Source organism: Perognathus longimembris, chromosome 3, assembly GCF_023159225.1.
Source record: "Perognathus longimembris pacificus isolate PPM17 chromosome 3, ASM2315922v1, whole genome shotgun sequence".
In the NCBI taxonomy this organism is placed as follows: Eukaryota; Metazoa; Chordata; class Mammalia; order Rodentia; family Heteromyidae; genus Perognathus; species Perognathus longimembris.
The window spans coordinates 91,193,107-91,213,738 of NC_063163.1; the positions used below are offsets into that span (position 1 = coordinate 91,193,107).

The 20,632-nt window shown below is 51.2% G+C and overlaps 1 protein-coding gene across 1 annotated transcript; it reads left to right on the forward strand.

The window, feature by feature from the left end:
- The first annotated feature begins 8,534 nt into the window (after positions 1-8,534).
- Positions 8,535-17,530, forward strand: Nefh (neurofilament heavy chain). Its single transcript, XM_048340932.1, has 4 exons — positions 8,535-9,414; positions 11,661-11,860; positions 13,484-13,608; positions 15,796-17,530. Exons 1-4 carry the CDS (start codon positions 8,535-8,537, stop codon positions 17,528-17,530), a joined length of 2,940 nt encoding a protein of 979 aa, XP_048196889.1.
- Positions 17,531-20,632: the final 3,102 nt, after the last annotated feature.

The window sequence follows — 20,632 nt, forward strand, 5'->3', positions numbered from 1 at the left end:
GTGGTGCTTGAAATCAAATCAAGGGTCTTGAACACACAAGGCAAGTGCTCTACCACTGAGCTACAGCCTCAGCCATCTGTCTTCAATATTTATTTAGATTCTTTTGGCAGTACTGGAATTTAAACTCAGAACGTTGAGATTGGTAGGCTGGCATATAAACCACGACTCTAGCCCTACTTTTCTGCCCAGGCTGGCCTCAAACGATCTTTCAGATCTCAGTCTCCTGAGGAGCTGGGACTATAAGTGTGAACCATCAGCACCTGGCAGTCTTGAATATGTTAAGATGGCAGATGAGGAGACAACTTGAGGTTCAGTGAACTACATCCTCTCATAATTTCTCTATTTTAACAGTGCTGAGGATGGAACTTGGGGCCTTACCCATGCTAGGTAAGTACTCTACCACTGAGCTATGCTCTCTCAGTCCCAAGAATCTTTTGTTGTTGTTATTGTCAGTCATGGGGCTTGAACTCAAGGCCTGGGCACTGTTCCTGAGCTTTTTGCACTGTGTGTGCTGTTTCTAAGACCTGTCCCTTCATGGCCTAGCCTTGTCTACCACTACCACAGGCCACAGGGCAACTGGTCCTCCAAGAAAGGGTTGATCTGCAGCCTTCAGACTCCCGAGCCTCTGGAGTGCCAGCCCCAAGCCAAGCACTCTATGCGACCAGCTCTGACTGACTCAGGTGGCTTCCTGGAAGGTGGCAATTCTCAAAATGCCACATGAGATCAGTTTTGCAGGTGTATAAATGACTTGAAAGAACTCCTTAATTTTTCTGTGTGAAAACTTGAGGCCTGGGGAACAGGACATTTATTGTCCACCCATCCACAAATGCCAGGCACAGGCCTAAGTGAATGCATAGGTGTCCTGGCTAGAGACCTGGTCACCTACCTGGACGCACAGATATCCTGGCTTGAGACCTGGTCCACTATCCCAGCAGCCCGCCCCTCCACATTTCTCTTCCATTCCAGAACTCACCACGACCCAAAGTTACCATCCAGACGTCATTCACAAGAAGGAAGTGAGGGCAGCCAAGGCATGGACACCTTTCCGTAGTCCCTGGAAAGGACCAAGCCATGGGGATTGAAGACGGCATGTCCAAAGCCTGGAGCCATTGCAGGCTGGGCAGTCTTCGGAGGCCACGACAGGGTTCAGCCATTTCCAGGGCAGGGGACAGGACCTGCTGTGATGTAACTGTGGCCAGCACTGCCTGCAGGGGGCGCCATTGTCACTGCGACGCTATCAAGCTTGTCTGGTAGAATTCAGAGACACAGAAAGGTACAGAGCCTCGGGTTTTGCTCTGGAAACTAGGTATAAAGACAAAATTTGTGGGGCTCAAATGAGTCCTGGATAAGTTTGTGAGAAGAATATGAAGACATATTGGAATAAGTTACTTAACCCTCACACGCCTTGGCCTAGTCATCTGTAAAATGGAACTAACCATATACTTTTTTCCCTATGGACATGCAAACATGCTTGAAAAAATATACAAAGGATATGGTATCTTGAGCCACCAGAAGGCACTGTTTCTTGGCAAAGCAGCATCCTAAGTCAGGATATAATGTCCAGTCTTGGTCCCTGACTTTCAGAGCTCCCGTCAGATAATCAGAAACCAGGCAGCTTACAAGATACACAAAGAATACTGGCTTTAAGTCAGACCTGCTGCTTGCCTCAAGGACCTCAGTTTCCTCTCATCTGAACAACTGATGGATTCTAACACCCTCTGAACCTGACTTTCCTCAATTCTGGCTTGTCAATGCAGCCTAAAATGGCTGATAATTGGATATATAACATGAAGTAGAAGTCATGGCTGACTGGCATTTATTCATTCAATAAACACTGTTAATGGTCTGGAACCAGACCCTACTGATACAGTGACTAAGTGGTCTCTTGCCCTTGAGGGACTCAAAAAGTCCAGTTAAGAGACAAACAGCCCTTTGGAATACAGGGTCAGGCTAGAAGGGAAAGCAGAGGGGACCTCTTCAGGAGACAGTCCTAGCATCCAGGCTAGCGCCTGCTTTTTTGTGATGGGCCCTGGTCCAGGTCTGGTCTTCCCCCCACAGCATGTGCCTGGCTTGGGGCTGAGGCAGAGGTCTTATAAACTTGCTTGGTACATCTCTCTCCTGCTGGCATCTACCACCTCTGCATAAGTGCCAGGCTGATGCTAGGCCCAGTATGTCCTGACACAGGCAGACTGCAGAGGGACAGACAGGGAGCCACAGCCCCCAAGAAGGGCAAGTTTCATGACCACCAAGGCTGGGGCTGGGCTGGCTTGCAGGGGACTCTTTTAAAGTCCAGTCATGCAGCACCCACCTGCCAACACTGGCCACCTGGAAAGAGCTTTGCTCAGTTGCTAATTTCCTCAGTCTGGACCACATAATCTAAGCTCTTTAGCATAGAATCTTTCAAAATCATACTGAAGACTTCATTCTCTAGAGAGGAGATGAAGTATGGCTACATGCTGGCCACATCCCTCCAGCCCATTACCGTGTGTGACCTTGGCAGCTCGCTTCTTCCTCTGACCTCAGCACCGGCTCTGTAGAGGCTGGCCCTGCCTGCCTGGCAGGGCAGCTGCTGGCCCAGGGTGGGGGTGCAACGGAACACTGTAGGCAGGTACTCACCACACAGAGGCTGACCAAACTGTTTTCTTGATGACTCAGACTGACACGGTGTGCATCAATCATGGGTCCCACACCACTTTCCACTTACCTGTCTCCTCAGCTGGGGACATCCGGAAAGCTGAGCTGGCCATCATTCCAACTCCCTAACTATTGTCTGGGGAGACTCCCTCTCTCCTGCCACCAATATAAGCCAAAGAAGAGAGGAACCGGCAACTGAAAGTAGAGCCAGTTATCAAATCCCCCTGGCTTCCACCAAGATGCCCCAAACAACCCCTGGGGTAAAGTCTCCTATGGCTGTACTGGGTGCCAGGAGTGCTGGGTCCAAGGGGCCTTCAAGGTAGACAGGACCCACGGTGGAAGTCTGGTAGTTGAGCATATAGGTATAAAGCTCATAAGAAACAAACTGGAATTCTAGCTATACTACTGATAAGCTGTTATTTAACCTCTCTGAGCTTTCATTCCCCAAACCTGAAGTAGGGCCAGCAACAGAATCTACTTCCTAGGTTTGCAGGCATCAAAGCTGCAGCCTCTCCTCCTCTCCTTGCTTGGCTGACACCTTAATTCCTAATACTACCGAGCCTCTTGATCCTTCAAGGTAGCAAGATCGGTGGCAGCCCCACTCAGTCAATGGCCAAGGATGACTCAGAAAGAAACACCAACGAACCGTCTCACTCTCAGCCACTCAGCCACAGTTGCCCACACAGGTGAAGAGGCAGAGCAGAGGGCAGGACTCAGCTCCCACCCCTGCAGTGCAGTCCCAAGGCAGCAGATGGTGGGCGGGAAGACTCTCCACAGGCATCATCAGCTGCAGGCAGTCCTTGGTGGTTAAGGCTGTGGGTGGAACAGCACCCAGCTGTCTTTGCTGCATGCTTCCTGAAGGGAGTAGGGTAAGGAGAGTGCTGCCTTTTTACTCTATGTCAGACTCAGAAGTAGGGTACAGAAATGTGGCCTAGTGGTAGAGTGTTTGCCTAGTGTGCATGAAGCCCTGGGTTCGACTCCTCAGTACCACATAAACAGAAAAGGTCAGAAGTGGCACTGTGGCTCAAGTGATAAAGAGCTAGCCTTGAGGGGCTGGGAGTATGGCCTAGTTGCAAGAGTGCTTGCCTCCTACACATGAAGCTCTCAGTTCGATTCCCCAACACCACATATATGGAAAACGGCCAGAGGGGGCGCTGTGGCTCAAGTGGCAGAGTGCTAGCCTTGAGCAAGAAGAGGCCAGGGACAGTGCTCAGGTCCTGAGTCCAAGGCCCAGGACTGGCCCCCCCCCCCCAAAAAAAAAGAGCTAGCCTTGAACAAAAGCAGCTCAGGGACAGTGCACAGGCCCTGAGTTCAAGCCCCACGACTGGCAAAAAAAAAAAAAAAAAAAAAAAAAGAGAGGGCACATTTTTTTTTCTGCCAGTCCTGGGCCTTAGACTCAGGGCCTGAGCACTGTCCCTGGCTTCTTTTTGCTCAAGGCTAGCACTCTGCCACTTGAGCCACAGCGCCACTTCTAGCCATTTTCTATATATGTGGTGCTGGGGAATTGAATCCAGGGCTTCATGTATACGAGGCAAGCACTCTTGCCACTAGGCCATATTCCCAGCCCAAGAGCACATCTTAGAAGGACAGGGGAGGGGTAGGAAGGAGGCACATACAGAGGGAACAGGAGTGGAGGGAATGAAGTGGAGGAGTGGGGGACAAAGGAAGCAAAGCTGGAGACTGGGGCACCATGACTAAAGAAGAGAGAAACTCTCAGTGCTTCAAGAGTAGATGGCATTGCTGAACTGGAAAGTGAATTCCAGGACTGGAGGGAGTTTGCTGGGAGTGGAATGGGAAGGATTTGAGCCTCTGCACAGCTGACCACACAGGTGGGCTGCACCACACATTCAGGGTCCAGGCCTCTGCCCTGGGCAGAAGCAGCTGGCAACTGTCCAGAGGCCTGGTACTGAAATATCTGAGGTATTGCCAGCCTTTCTATCAGTGCCTTGCAGTTACCCTACCACCACTGCATGCCAGCCACTGTTCTAAGCACTGGGAGAAACCAGTAGTTGATCAAGCAGACACAAATCCTTGCATGTATAAAAACTTTTATCAGGGCTGGGAATGTGGCTTAGCGCTAGAGTGACTGTCTAGCATGCATGAAGCCTTGGGTTCGATTCCTCAGTACCACATAAATAGAAAAGGCCAGAAGTGGTTCTGTGGCTCAAGTGGTAGAGTGCTAGCCTTGAGCAAAAGGAAGCCAGGGACAGTGCTCAGTCCCTGAGTTCAAGCTGCAGGACTGGCAAAAACAAACAAACAACACCCCCCCCAAAAATCCCCCCAAACCCAACCACCTTACATCATAATGGGAAGAGACAAGACAGACACACAAGACTCAGAAGAGGAAGTAGGAAAAGAGAATGAAGTTTAGCAAATGAACCCCAAATACTGATCATGTGCTGTTTCTTATAAAGGTGACTTGGGGGTGCAGGGTGCCCAGGCTGGGGAGTGGGCCCTCACATAAAGTTCATGCAAAGGGTCTAGGGTGCAGCTCAATAGAAGAGGGTGCGCTTAGCAAGCACAAAATGTGTGTTCCATCCCAGACACTCTCCCCTCCAAAACAAGATGTACTAGGGTTGGGGATATGGCCTAGTGGCAAGAGTGCTTGCCTCGAATACATGAGGCCCTGGGTTCAATTCCCCAGCACCACATACACAGAAAACAGCCAGAAGTGGCGCTGTGGCTCAAGTGGCAGAGTGCTAGCCTTGAGCAAAAAGAAGCCAGGGACAGTGCTCAGGCCCAAGGCCCAGTCCAATGGCAAAAAAAAAAAAAAAAAAAAAAGAAAAGAAAAGAAAAAGAAAAAGAAAGCACCAGGACAGGGAAGTTGTGGAGTCTGGGCACATTCCCCTTTCCTGTGAGATTCCAAGTGCTCATTCCCAAATCCAGGCTTTGGGAAACTCATTCAAGACCTTACCTAACTCTGCTGACTATAGCACTTTTTTTTTCCTCATGTCTACAATGCCCAAAGATGTCCTACTGGGTTCCACCCCTAAAAAATCCCACCCTCCCCACAGTGCCACCTTGAGCACTAAACCTTTACCCCTGGGCCTTTAGAAGACATTCAGCTTATTCTGCAGCTGCTTTCTGGACTGGAGTTAGAAAGGCCTTGAGAACCCTTGTTCCAAGGACACAATTTTGGGGGTTACAGGACTCTGTGGCCTCAGTATTTAGTGTGTACCTACCACAGGACAGATGCTCAATGAGGAACAAATGGATGGAAGGATGGATGGAGATGTCACTTCCAAATGTTAAGAACAACTCAAGGTGAGAGATTAGAGCTTCAAGGACTTTGGTCAAGGTCATTCTTAGCTTCCTTTACACCAGTTTGGCTGGGGAACTGATAGACTTCATTCATTCATTCACTCACTCACTTATTCACAAACAGGAGCTGATACATGCTTCATGAGAAATTAGCTCTGAGGACCAGGAGATGATTATTAATTAAACATGGGGATGAGGGATGACAAGAATGACTTTCTGGAGGTAAACCTGAAAGGTCCTTTAGGGGGGTCTGACCTCAGGGTTACAGGCACAAAAATCATGCAGGGGGCTTCTTGGTGCATTAGCAATTACAATACAATAGCTGTGGCCTCACAGTCCCAACAAATCCATCTTGCTCCCTCTTTTATCCACCCCTCCCCATCATTCCTCCTTGCTGTCAGAGGTTCTTCAGCCTTCCTACACCCAGAGAAAGTATCCGCATACCGCAGACACTGGAGAGTGCCATTCAAAGGAATGAGGATCTCATGGCAAAATTCCAAGCAGGATGCAACTTAAAAGGGACCATAGGAGGGCAGGGGGATAGCACCCAGCCCCCTCAACCCCTCGCCTTCCTCCTGTGCCTCAGACCAGCCACTCACCTCATCCACCCAGCCAAATCTGGGAATGAGCCCCTCTGCCTCCTGCAAACCAGAGCAGGGCTGGACCTTTAAATGAGGGAAAGTGCTTCATCATGTCCTGCTTCTCCAGGCAAAGTCAGAAACTCCCTTCCCCCTAACCATTCCGTGCTAGCACACTCTCCTTCCAATAAAACGTGGTTAAAGAGACAGCAGCACCACTCTCCAGGCGCTGAGGGTGTGCTTGACACCAGGGGTTGGTAATGAGACCAAGGGCAAAGAAAAATGAAATGGCAGAGGTCTTTCCTGGGAGGTCTGTCTGTCATCATCATGGGGATCCCAATAGAAAAATGAAACGAAAGTAAATTGGGGGTGGTACTGGGGCTTAAGGGAGGTTCAGATCTGGAAGGGGAATCCATATTGATTTCCCAAGGCTCTCTGAATTCCCGGCATTTCAGGGACTCCCTTCAGGCTCCCAGTAGAGGAGGGAGACAGCCCAGGCACATGTAGAGAACTTTACAGAAAACAGGGAACACATCCTTAATAGACTTTGGCATGCCACTGTGGGCCCCAGCCAGGTCTCTCACCCAGCTCCCCCTCAGATCCCATCTACACAGCACTGGGCCCCACCAGTCTGCCTGGACAGAGCTTGCACATCTCCATCCCCTGCCTGTAAAGGTTAACTCATTCCTCTCTTAAGTCGACTCTGTCCGTGGTGCTGAAATGCTAGCCACATTGCCCTCCACTAGGCAAGTTTGAGGAGAAGCAAAACCCAAGAAAAAGCCTCCTAACAAAGCGGCTGCATGCACCCCCAAATCCAAGGGAACTTTATTTTTCTACCTAGCTCCATTAGGGCTCATGGGAGTGAGGGATCGGCACTCACCGTGCCTACCAGCACGTCCCAAGGAGCAAGACGGAACTTTCTGCCTTGGGGGTGAGATGAACCTTGTCATGGTGGGAAAGCAGTCAGAACCGCAGGCAGTATATGGGTTTCCATCTCCCAAAGCAGCTGGAGACACTCCCCCCACCGCAAAGGGGAAGCTCTGGGTGCAGCTGGGGGTCTGAAGTAGCGGTTTACCACTAGGACAAGGCGCCCCAGTCCCCGAACATATAGGAAAGGCAGCGTGGAAAGACAGAACTTGTCCAAGGTCACTCAGCCAGCAAACCAGAGCGGATCCCCCAGTGTGCAGGACGCAGCTTGGGTGTTCCTGCTCCTACACTCAGCCCAGGTTCCTTCCGCAGGTTCAGGGGACCCCTCTGCCTTCTCCGAGAGTCCTTCCTGCGGTTTCTACTTCTAATCTTGGGGAACACTCGTAGACGTTTTGGAGAACTGTGTCCCCTCTATCATCCGGAGTTTCCTTTCCTCCACCTCGCCAGGGTCTCCCATATCCTCCATCCAGGGCAGCCTCGCCGGCCTTTCCCAACTCCAGGATCCCCCTCCCTGAATTAGGAGTGCGGTGTAGACTTACTTCCCCATCCCCCCTCTGGGCGGCCGCTCAATCAGGGGGACACCGCACCCCCAGCCGCCGGTCCCGTCCCCACGGGCGTCCCCACCAGAGTTGCCTTGCTCCCTCCGCTACTGGGGGCTGAGTCTAACTGTCCCATCGATGAGGTCTTCCAGCACTGCACGCGGAAGGCGCCCCGCACCCCTTCCTCAGATCTCCTGGTCCCGCATCCCGAGCCCCCTCACTTAGTAGGGGCTCCACCCCGCCCCCCCCCGGAGGTCCTCACTCGTCCCCTCTCCGAGTCCTTGGCTCCCCGAGCCCCACCCTGACCTCGCGAGGCTCGGTGGACTGCGACGCCGCTCCGGCCCGCCCGCGCCCCCGCCCCGCCCCTCTCACTGCGGCGGAGCGGGGCGGCCTGGGCCGTGCGGGAGGAGGCAGGGAGGGCGGGGCCCTCCGCCCGGCCCCCCCACCCCCCACCACCGAGGGGCCGGACCCGGGCCGCGGCGGCTATAAAAGAGCCGGCATCCCCACGCTGCCGCAGTGCCGCCTGCCTGCCCCGGTCCCGGCCCCGCGCTCCGGTCCCGGCTTCCCCGCCGGCGGCCCGCACCTGCTCCCGGCCATGATGAGCTACGGCGGCGGCGGCGCGGAGGCGCTGCTGGGCGCCCCGTTCGCGCCGCTCTACGGAGGCGGCGGCCTGCACTACGCGCTGTCCCGCAAGGGCGGCGCGGGCGGCCCGCGCTCGGCGGCCGGCTCCTCCAGCGGCTTCCACTCGTGGGCGCGGACGTCCGCGAGCTCCGTGTCGGCTTCCCCCAGCCGCTTCCGCGGGGCGGGCGCCGCCTCGAGCACCGACTCGCTGGACACGGTGAGCAACGGGCCGGAGGGCTGCGTGGTGGCGGCGCGCAGCGAGAAGGAGCAGCTGCAGGCGCTGAACGACCGCTTCGCCGGCTACATCGACAAGGTGCGGCAGCTCGAGGCGCACAACCGCAGCCTGGAGGGCGAGGCGGCGGCGCTGCGGCAGCAGCAGGCGGGCCGCGCCGCCATGGGCGAGCTGTACGAGCGCGAGGTGCGCGAGATGCGCGGCGCCGTGCTGCGCCTGGGCGCGGCGCGCGGGCAGCTGCGCCTGGAGCAGGAGCACTTGCTCGAGGACATCGCCCACGTGCGCCAGCGCCTAGACGACGAGGCCCGGCAGCGCGAGGAGGCCGAGGCGGCGGCGCGCGCCCTCGCGCGCTTCGCGCAGGAGGCCGACGCGGCGCGGGCGGAGCTGCAGAAGAAGGCTCAGGCGCTGCAGGAGGAGTGCGGCTACCTGCGGCGCCTCCACCAGGAGGAGGTGGGCGAGCTGCTCGGCCAGATCCAGGGCTGCGGCGCCACGCAGGCGCAGGCGCAAGCCGAGGCGCGGGACGCCCTCAAGTGCGACGTGACGTCGGCGCTGCGCGAGATCCGCGCTCAGCTGGAAGGCCAAACGGTGCAGAGCACGCTGCAGTCGGAGGAGTGGTTCCGAGGTGCGCAGGCGCGCAGGGATGCGGGTTGGGGGGCGGGGTGGTGGGGGTGGAAAGAGCGCCCCCTGACGCCCAGGCAGAGAGCAGCAGGGCGGTTCATCTGCCCAGGTTCTCTCTGCAACGGGCGTGCGATCTGCGAATGAAGTTCTACTGGTGTCCTCTAGTGGGACGCCTCACCCCTGGGGGTTCTCCTTTGGTTGCCCCTCCGCCCGATTCCCAATGTCTGTACTTCAACTGCTCCCCACGCAAAATTAGGAGACCCTAGTCTGAGATAGGTCTCCTTTCAAGAATGGAACAGACTATCCCTCTAGATCCTAAGCAGTGCTAGCTTTCAGCCCATGCCTTCCCTGCCGACCCCGCCTACCCCCCCTTTCCTGCATCCCCATCCTTTCAGCTGGCTTCTTCCCATTGCCTGCTCAATGCAGAACCCCACCTTAATCTCCAATGGGAGCTAAAAGGGTGGGACCAGCCCCCAAAGCAATGTCTGCAACAATGCCTGAGCTAGTTGATATGCTTGCTCTTCTTCACGGAGGCTGGGTCCTCCCAATTCCCACCGCCTTCCTCAAGTCCCTGCAGCCCTGAGTCAGCTAGACTGCAGCTACCCTGAAGCTGTGCCCAGTGGCAGGGTGACCTTGAGTCACAGCCAGCCCTCTCTGGTTTTCATTTCTTTCTTTTCCTTCTTTCTTTCTTTTGATTGGTTGTGGGGCTTGAACTCTGGGCCTGGGTGCTGTTCCTGAGCTCTTCAGCTCGAGGCTAGCGCTCTACAACTTGAGCCCCAGCACCACTTCTGGTTTTCTGGTGGTTGATTGGAGATAAGAGTCTCACGGACTTTCCTGCCTGCCAGGGCTGGCTTTGAACCATGATCCTCAGATCTCCGCCTCCTGAGTAGGGTTACAGGCCTGAGCCACCAGCGCCCGGCTTCATTTCTTTTCTGACTTGAAAGCACAGACAGGATGTGTGTCCCAATCTGGAGAGTTCCCCCAGGCCACTTTTGAAACTATTTGTTTATGTATTGTTCTATGTCATCAATGTTCTTTCAAGAACGTGTGGTTCCATGATAGCTGAGAATTCTCATCCATCTGGATGGTTTCTAAGTCTTTGCCAGCACAGCACAGAAAGCCAGGAAATGGCTGGGGTCTGGATGCTTGGAATTTGTCTTTTTTCTACCCCTATGCAGTGATAGAGCTGTCCCCTCCCCCATCACTGCAGCAAGGCCCCTTCCAAAGAGGAATCTCTATATTTTCCCTTCACTCAGACAGGCCACTGCAGGATTTGTAGCCCCACCAGCATCCTATAATGGTCTCATGCCTGTAATCCTAGCTACCAGGAGGCTGAGCTCTGAGGATCACTGTTCGAAGCCAGCCTGGGCAGGCAAGTCCATGAGACTCTTACCTCCAATTAACTACTAAAAAAGCCAGTAATGGAGCTGTGGCTCAAGTGGCAGAGCACTATCCTTGAGCAAAAAAGCCCAGAGACAGCATCCAGTTCAAACCTCAGGAATGGCATGCACACACACCTCAAGACTGGCATGCACACACACACACACACACACACACACACACACACACACACACACCTCAAGCTCTGGGTGCTGCTGCCTGGGGATTCAGGATAGAGAGCAATCTTCAGATCTCCACCAGTCCCCCCAAGGTCTTCTGGGAATCAGGAGATGGTTGCTGGCCAGAGTTCCTTTGCTAAGGAATGTATAGTTAGGTGGGGGAAGGAACAGAGGGCTAGCACACAGGTCTCAGGCTCTGCAATGACCTTGGATTCTGCATGGAAGTGACATGGTGACCTGATTGTTTCCAGAGCTCTTAATGCTTTCAAAGGTCACAGGCTTATTCACTTGTTCAACAGCTCATCATTAAGCCCTTATGGGCCAGATTTCACATGTGAATCCCCATTGTGCAAGCTCTTTGCTGGGGAGCTGAATCAGACATTCAGATCGGAAATGGCGGCTTTCTTTCCTGCTGAATGGTGTATGGGTGGATCCTAAGCTCAGGGAGACAACAAGAGTCTGATCTTTGGAGCTGGTTAGACTCTAGATTTGAATCCCACTGTGCCATGCATTAGCTGTATGGCATTGGGCAGTAGTCACTTGTCTATCTCATAGGGAGGAGATAAGAATCCAGAATGGTGCCTGGCACCCGGCAGGTACTCAATCTGTGTGTGTCACCTTCCAGATAGGGCACTGGAACCCAGTTCCAGGTGTCTAATCCTATGCCTTACTCTTTTCCTTCTCTATCTAGTGAGGCTGGACCGACTGTCAGAAGCAGCCAAAGTGAATTCAGATGCCATGCGCTCTGCTCAGGAGGAAATCAGTGAGTACCGGCGTCAGCTGCAGGCCAGGACCACAGAGCTGGAGGCACTGAAGAGCACCAAAGATTCCCTCGAGAGACAGCGCTCTGAGCTGGAGGACCGTCACCAGGCTGACATTATGTCCTACCAGGTGGGCAAAGGAAGGGCAGAGGGCCAGGCTACCTTGCCTGGCTGGGCGAGCCTGGGAAAGCCACTGCCCCTCTCTGAGTAGGATGTAGTGATGAAGACCACTCGCCTCAGAATCTGACATCCCAGTACTTTCTAGATGGGTGAGCCCAGGAGAGTTAGCTGCCTGTCTGAATTTCTGAATTAGAATGCAGAAGAGAAAGACAGAAAGAACAGATACCTGCTTTGCCAAGCTGTGAAGGCTGGGAGAGAGGCAAACCTGAGAGTACTCAGCCAGGTCTTGATCACAGTGGACATTGGGTTCCTAGTAAGAGGTGCCTGTGGGAGGGTCTTGGCCAAGGCCTTCAGTTAAAGACAAACTGTAAGAGAAAATGTCACTCTCAAAAGAATATACAAGGAACATGTAATGATGAATGTAGATACATTAGGAGACAGAGACACAAAGAGAAGAAAATAAAAAGCAGTTAGATCATTTTAAGCAATGACCCCAGAGGGCTTGGAGCAGGGGAAATTTCAACTTATTTTTTTATTTATTAATTGAACACAAATTTTTTTGACAAGGTGTTGTGCAAAAAGGGTACAGTTACATAGTATCAACTTATTTTTACTGTGCTCTGTTGTATTGTCTCATTTACCAGGTCAGCGATGACAAGTGAGTGCCAAGCCCTGACCATGTGACAGGGTATTGGGGTATTGGGGAAACAATAGGGAGAAAAAGCAGATGTGGCTCCTCTTCTTCCACTGAGCATTTTTGTTTGTTTGTGTTTCTTTTCTAACAGTGGAGGTCAAATCCTAAAGCCTTGTGCAAACTAGGCAAATGCTCTATACTGAGCTACAATCCCCGAACTATTCATGAAACATTTTCTTTTTTTTTTTTCTTTTTTTGTCAGTCATGGGGTTTAAATGTGGGGTCTCTGTGCTGTCTTTGAGCTTTCTTGCTCACTCTGCCACTTTGATCCACAGCTCCACTTCCAGTTTTCTGGTGGTTAATTTGAGATAAGAGTCTCATGGACTTTCCTGCCTGGGCTGGCTCTGAACCTCAGTCCTTAGATCCCAGCCTCCTGAGTAGTTAGGATTTACAGGTGTGAGCCATCAGTGTCTGGCTTTCATGAAACAGTTCCTTTTTTTCTTTTTCTTTTTTTCTTTTTTTCTTTTTTTTTGGCCAGTCCTGGGCCTTGGACTCAGGGCCTGAGCACTGTCCCTGGCTTCTTTTTGCTCAAGGCTAGCACTCTGCCACTTAAGCCACAGCGCCACTTCTGGCCGTTTTCTGTATATGTGGTGCTGGGGAATCGAACCCAGGGCCTCATGTATACAAGGCAGGCACTCTTGCCACTAGGCCATATCCCCAGTCATGAAACAGTTTCTAAACTTAAGAGATCTTTAAAATTTCATTCTATTGACTAGATCTATGTCTGATGTGTTTCATTCTAGACCTTTCCCCAGGCTGAGATTTTTTGCTACAGCTTTTCCCATGTCCAAGACCCCGCAGCTTTGATGCGGTGGGGTTTGGTCCCCAGTGGGCCTAGCTAGCTGGGCAGGGCTATTCTGGGCCCCAGCTTCTCTGGTATCCTGGTCCCTGGGGCCAGCCACTGGCCAGCCAGTGACTTGTGTGACCTGTCATCTCCAGGAAGCCATTCAGCAGCTGGACAATGAGCTGAGGAATACCAAGTGGGAGATGGCGGCCCAGCTCCGGGAGTACCAGGACTTGCTCAATGTAAAGATGGCCTTGGATATTGAGATTGCTGCTTATAGGTGAGTGGACCAGGAACCTTGGGGTGGTGCGAAGCCTTGGGTTTTTATGGAGGTGCTAAGCCTCAGATTTCAAGCCCTGTTTAGACAGCCTACCTGCATTAGAGACAAGTCTTTTATTTTGGTCCTATATGTCACATAAAATTTGCCATTTAACAAGTGCAATTTTATGATCCAGTGGTGTGAGCCACTGTGAGCCACCACTGCCCAGCAAGATCAGGACACTCTCTCTCTCTCTCTCTCTCTCTCTCTCTCTCTCTTTATTATTTTATTTTTAATTTTTTTGGCCAGTCCTGGGCCTTGGACTCAGGGCCTGAGCACCGCCGTCCCTGGCTTCTTCCCGCTCAAGGCTAGCACTCTGCCACCTGAGCCACAGCGCCCCTTCTGGCCGTTTTCCATATATGTGGTGCTGGGGAATCGAACCGAGAGCTTCATGTGTAGGAGGCAAGCACTCTTGCCACTAGGCCATATTCCCAGCCCTCTTACCCTTTCTTAAAACCAATGAGTAAATGGAATTCTTAAGAACGTGAACACCTAGTAAGTAGCAAAGCCAAGAGGAGAAACTGCAATCACCACCTTTTCCTAAACCCAAAATATAACAACAAAAAGTGATGGAAAAATTCAAATGGCAACATTCTAAGACTTCTTAAATCAAAATTGATAACTGTGGGATTGTCGGTTCCAGTTTTTTTTCTTTCTTTTCCTTCAGTCCTGAGGATCAAACACACAGCTAGTAGCTTCCCAGCTTTCTCTTAAATATCTAGCTATATGTATGTATGTGTATATGAGAATATATATATATATGTACATACAGTAATACATGCACACACCCACACACACGCTAGCTCTGTGCTTGGGGCATCTGTGCTCAGGCCTAAGTGCTGTCCCTTAGCTATTTTGCTGGTGGTCTACCACTTGAGCCACATTATCACTTCTGGCTTTTTGGTGGGTAATTGGAGATAAGAGTGTCAAGGATAAGCTTGGTGCTGGTGGCTCACAACCTGTAATCCTAGCTACTTAGGAGGCTAAGATCTGAGGGTATGGTTCAAAGACAGCCCAGGCAGAAGTCTGCCAGACTCTTATCTCCAATTAATCATGGAAAAAACTGGATAGAGCTGTGCTTCAAGTGGTAGAGTACTGGCCTTGAGCAAAAGAAGCTCAGAAACATGTCTAAGCCCTGACTTCAAGCTTCAGGACCAGAACAAAAATAAAATAAAAGATTGTCAAAGACTTTCCTGACAAGGCTAGCTTTAAACCAAGATCCTCAGATCTCAGCCTCCTAAGTAACTAGGATTACAGATTGTAGCCATCAGTGCCTACCTTCTATTGAATATTTTATTCAAGGAATAATAAATGTGACTTTTATTAATATAAAAGTTCTTATTTGTTGAGTGACTTTCTCCATTCTCAAAGTGCCTACTGTGGAAAGTATAGCTCAGTTGTAGAGTGTGTGCTTAGCATGGTCCCATCCTCAGCACTTAAATAATTAAATAAGTTTAAGATACCTAGCAATAGTAACAAGGAAAAAAAAAAGCTGGGCACTGATGGCTCATGCCTGTAATCCTGGCTACATAGGAGGCTGAAGTCTGAGGATCACAGTTCAAAGCCAGCTCAGGCAGGAAAGTCCATGAGACTCTTTTTTTTTTTTTTTGCCAGTCCTGGGCCTTGGACTCAGGGCCTGAGCACTATCCCTGGCTTCTTTTTGCTCAAGGCTAGCACTCTGGCACTTGAGCCACAGCGCCACTTCTGGCCATTTTCTATATATGTGGTGCTGGGGAATCGATCCCAGGGCTTCATGTATACGAGGCAAGCGCTCTTACCACTAGGTCATATTCCCAACCCCCTACATGAGACTCCAGTTAACCACCAGGAAACTGGAAGTGGCACTGTGGCTCAAGTGGTAGAGTGCTAGCCTTGAGCAAAAGGAAGCCAGGGACAGTGTTCAGGCCCTGAGTTCAAGCCCCAGGACTGGCAATAATAATAATAATAATAAATAATAATAATAATAACAACAAAACTATGAAAGGGAGAAAGAAGTTAAGGAAGAAAGCCCTTCCATCAACTCACATCCCTTCCTTTACCAAAGTCTGCAGCATTGGATACCTTGGAGTTTCGGGAAAACCAAGGAAGACCTGAGGCCTCCAAATGTGCTCTGTGTTAGTAGTGATGTGTTTGTTATCCGTTCTACAGAAAACTCCTGGAAGGTGAAGAGTGTCGGATTGGCTTTGGCCCCAGCCCTTTCTCTCTCCCAGAGGGACTCCCAAAAATTCCCTCTACATCCACTCACATAAAAGTGAAAAGTGAAGAGAAGATCAAGGTGGTAGAAAAGTCAGAGAAGGAAACCGTGATTGTGGAGGAACAAACAGAAGAGATCCAAGTGACTGAAGAAGTGACTGAAGAAGAGGAGAAAGAGGCCCAAGAAGAAGAAGAGGGGGGAGAAAAGGAGGAAGCAGAAGAGGCAGGAGAAGAAGAAGAAGAAAAAGGAGAAGCAACAGCTACAAAGTCGCCCTCAGCAGAAGAGGCAACATCCCCAGAAAAGGAGACGAAGTCCCCAGTTCAGGAAGAGGCCAAGTCCCCAGCTGAGGTGAAATCCCCTGAGATGGCCAAGAGTCCAGCAAGGGAGGAATCCAAGTCCCCAGAGAAGGCCAAGTCTCCCATGGAAGAGGTCAAGTCCCCAGACAAGGTCAAGTCCCCCACAGAAGTCAAGTCCCCAGTAGAGGTCAAGTCCCCTGAGAAGGTCAAGTCCCCAGAAGAGGTCAAGTCCCCTGAGAAGGTCAAGTCCCCAGCAGAGGCCAAGTCCCCAGCAGAGGTCAAGTCCCCAGCAGAGGCCAAGTCCCCAGCAGAGGTCAAGTCCCCAGCAGAGGCTAAGTCCCCAGACAAGGTTAAGTCCCCAGCAGAGGTCAAGTCCCCAGAGAAGGAAGAAGCCAAGTCCTCTGAGAAGGCCAAGACTCTGGATGTGAAGTCTCCAGAAGCCAAGACCCCTGTGAAGGAAGGAACCAGGTCCCCCGCGGATGTCAAATCCCCTGAGAAGGCCAAAAGCCCCGTGAAGGAGGAGGCCAAGGCTCCTGTGAAAGAGGAGGCCAAGTCCCCTGTAAAGGAAGAGGCCAAGTCCCCCATAAAGGAAGAGGCCAAGGCCCCCACAAAGGAGGCGGCCAAGGCTCCTGAGAAGGCCAAGTCCCCAGCAAAGGAGGAGGCCAAGTCCCCTGCAAAGGAGGAGGCCAAGTCCCCTGCAAAGGAGGAGGCCAAGTCCCCTGCGAAGGAGGAGGCCAAGGCTCCTGAGAAGGAGGTCCCCAAGAAGGAAGAGGTAAAATCCCCTGTAAAGGAGGAGGTGAAAGCCAAAGAGCCCCCAAAGAAGGTAGAGGAAGACAAGACTCAAGCCACACAAAAAACGGAGGGAAAGGACAGCAAGAAGGATGAGAGTCCCAAAAAGGAGGCCTCAAAGGAGGCTGAGGAGAAGAAGGAAGCTGCTGCAGAAAAGCCCCAAGAACCCAAAGTGGAAGCCAAGAAGGAAGAGGGAGGAGATAAGAAAAAAGCAGCAACTTCAGAGGAGGCTCTGACCAAGGAGGAGGTAAAGGAAGAGGCTAAACCCAAAGAGAAGACCGAGGAGACCAAGGCCAAAGAGCCCAGCAAACCTGCAGAGAAAGAGCCAGAAAAGCCAAAGAAAGAAGAGACACTGGCAGCACCAGAAAAGAAAGACACCAAAGAAGAGAAGGCCGCAGAAGGCAAGAAGCCCGAGGAGAAACCCAAAGCAGAGGCCAAGGGCAAGGAGGATGAGCGGAGCCTCCCTAAGGAGCCCAGCAAGGAGGCCCCCACACCTAGCAAGCCCAAGACGGAGAAGGCCGAAAAATCCTCCAGCACAGACCAAAAAGACAGCAAGCCTACAGAGAAGGACTCAAAGGACAAGGCAGCCAAGGGGGAGAAGTAAGGAGGGGAGAAAGAAAACAACCAGAGCAGCCAAAGAAACCCAGGAGGGTCCTGGAGCTAAAGGGTCAGTGTAATGAATTTCCTTTCCTTTTTTCCCCTCCCTGTTTCTTTCTGTAAGAGGAGACTGACTATGGGCCCTCCTTCACCAAATAAGAATTTCTTTTAGTCACTGGATAGCGAGTGAGAGTACACTTAGCTCCAGTACACACTGGAGTGTGCTCTTCAGCCCTCCCTACTCTCCCCAGGCGATGGACAATTATGTTATGATAGCTTCTGTAGCTGAATATGTGATGTATGCTGAATGCCACACGTAAACTTCACTTGACTTAAAAAACTGCCCCCTCCTTTCCAATTAAGTGCATTAATTTCCCGTACGTACCACTGACAGATGACCGCAATAATGAATGAGCAGTTAGAAACGCATTATGCTTGAGATGTCTTAACCTATTCCCGAATGCCTTCTGTTTTCCAAAGGAGTAGTCAGGCCCTGGTCCAGCACTCTTATTGTGGAAGAGCTGCGACAGGCAGGGCTGGGCACTGGCTACCAAATCATACCGGGCCCGCCTTCCACTGGAGCCCAGTTTCAATTGCTTCTGTGCAATAAAACCAAGTGCTTCTAAGATAAGATGTGTCTGCTGTTATTTGTTCTCTCCTCCTGGGAACACAGGGGCAGGAGAGAGATAGATAGTATACCTCACATTCTGGCCCTGAGAGATCATCCGAGTACTCTGTGACTCTGATCTATTTACAGTTGGTTGGCCATTCCTTGAACCATTGGATTCCCCTTTTTCACAAGTGTTAGTTCTGAATGATTAGTGGCTGACAGGTGGAGGCTATATGCTAGAAACCAAATGTTGGTATCTCCAGGAAGAAGCAAGTACCCCACCTCACAAAGCTCTGTCCATGTCAACTTATCAGGCCACTGACTATGTGTCCCACCTGTTACAAGGTCTGAATTTGTGTGTGCATGTGTGTACGTGTGTGTGTGTGTGTGTGTGTGTGTGTGTGTGTGACCTGGACTGTAACTCTGGGCCTGGGAGCTGCCCTTGAGCTTCTTTTTGCCCAAAGCTAGCATTTTTTTTCCCCCTGATGTAATCACACGAGAATCTTTACTGCAAGCTTGAGCCTGGGCTCACAATCGTAACCAACGCACTGGGTCTGAATCGAGAGCCCCGACCCTCCATTCAGCAGGGTTTTTATAGGATTTTGGGGGAACATTCCACACGTCACATCATTACACAGCAAATCATGTCACACCAAAGCTATCATTCTAATTGGGTTAATTGGAAATGAGTCTCAGGAACTGTTCTGCCTAAGCTGGCTTTGAACCTTGATCTTCAGATCTCAGCCTCCTGAGTAACTAAGATTACAGGTGTGACCATCAGCACCTGACCACCCAGCCATTGCTTGCTTTCTGTCTTTTTTTTTTTTAATGCCAGATTTAGGGCTTAAACTCAAAGCCTGGATGCTATCCTTGAGCTTTTTTGCTCAAAGCTAGTGGTACTCTACCACTTGATCCATAGCTCCACTTCCAAGATTTTTGGTGATTAATTGGAGATAGGAGTTGCACAGACTTTCCTGCCCTGGCTGGCTTTGAAAGACAATCCTTAGATCTTAGTCTTGTGAGTAGCAGGGATTACAGGTGTGAGACACTAGCATCCAGCTCAAGGTCTGAATTTTTTTTTTTTTTTGGCCAGTCCTGGGCCTTGGACTCAGGGCCTGAGCACTGTCCCTGGCTTCTTCCCGCTCAAGGCTAGCACTCCGCCACTTGAGCCACAGCGCCGCTTCTGGCCGTTTTCTGTATATGTGGTGCTGGGGAATCGAACCTAGGGCCTCGTGTATCTGATGCAGGCACTCTTGCCACTAGGCTATATCCCCAGCCCCCTGAATTTTTTTTTTTTTGGCCAGTCCTGGGCCTTGGACTCAGGGCCTGAGCACTGTCCCTGGCTTCTTCCCGCTCAAGGCTAGCACTCTGCCACTTGAGCCACAGCGCCGCTTCTGGCCGTTTTCTGTATATGTGGTACTGGGGAATCGAACCTAGGGCCTCGTGTATCCGAGGCAGGCACTCTTGCCACTAGGCTATATCCCCAGCCCCTGAATTTTTTTTTTTTAACTATCCTCTTTGTTTTGTTTTTGCCAGTCCTGGGGCTTGGACTCAGGGCCTGAGCACTGTCCCTGGCTTCTTTTTGCTCAAGGCTAGCACTCTGCCACTTCTGGCTTTTTCTGTATATGTGGTGCTGGGGAATTGAACCTAGGGCTTCATGTATATGAGGTGAGCATTTTACCACTAGGCCATATTCCCAGCCCAAGGTCTGAATTTTTAAAAGAATGCCAAATCATTTTAGGGTGGTCACATTTAAATGAAGAAGTTTCATTTACTACTTTCTGTGGCACTGGAATCAAAGCTAGGGCTTTATGCGTGCTAGGCAAGTACTCTAGCATTGAGCTACATTCCCAGCCCCAAAGGGTCTTTAAATGCCATTTTAGAAATGGCTCTGATTGGGTATTTTCTTAGATTATGAAACAAGTCCAAGAACTGAAAATGTGAGCATTATTTTTTTTTGCCAGTCCTGGGCCTTGAACTCAGGGTCTGAGCACTGTCCCTGGCTTCTTTTTGCTCAAGGCTAGCACTCTACCACTTGAGCCACAGTGCCACTTTGGCCTTTTCTCTATATGTGGTGCTGAGGAATTGAACCCAGGGCTTCATGTATACGAGGCAAGCACTCTTGCCACTAGGCTATATTCCCAGCCCCTGAGCATTATTTTTTAGGGGGTGGTATTGGGGTTGAATTAAGGGCCTCATGTTCACTCAGCTTGCTTGCTTACTCTGTTGGGACCCGACCACATGAACTACCTCCAGTTCCATGCATTAAATTTTTGATAATTGCAGGCCTGCCCTGGGGATATCAGGCCTTACTATTAAAATAAGCATCAAGCTAGCACCAGTAGCTCATGCTTATAATCCTATTCAGGAGTCTGAGATCTGAGGATCACAGTTCAAAGCCAGCCCAGGCAGGCTGTCTGTGAGACTCTTATCTCCAATTAACCACCAGAAAACTGGAAGTGGCACTGTGGCTCAAGTGGTAGAGCATTAGCCCTGAGC

Coding starts and splice junctions, on each gene's coding strand:
- Nefh (XM_048340932.1), top strand. CDS start 8,535: ATGATGAGCTACGGCGGCGGCGGCGCGGAGGCGCTGCTGGGCGCCCCG. Junction 9,415..11,660: donor GTCGGAGGAGTGGTTCCGAG/GTGCGCAGGCGC, acceptor TTCTCTATCTAG/TGAGGCTGGACCGACTGTCA. Junction 11,861..13,483: donor CTGACATTATGTCCTACCAG/GTGGGCAAAGGA, acceptor TGTCATCTCCAG/GAAGCCATTCAGCAGCTGGA.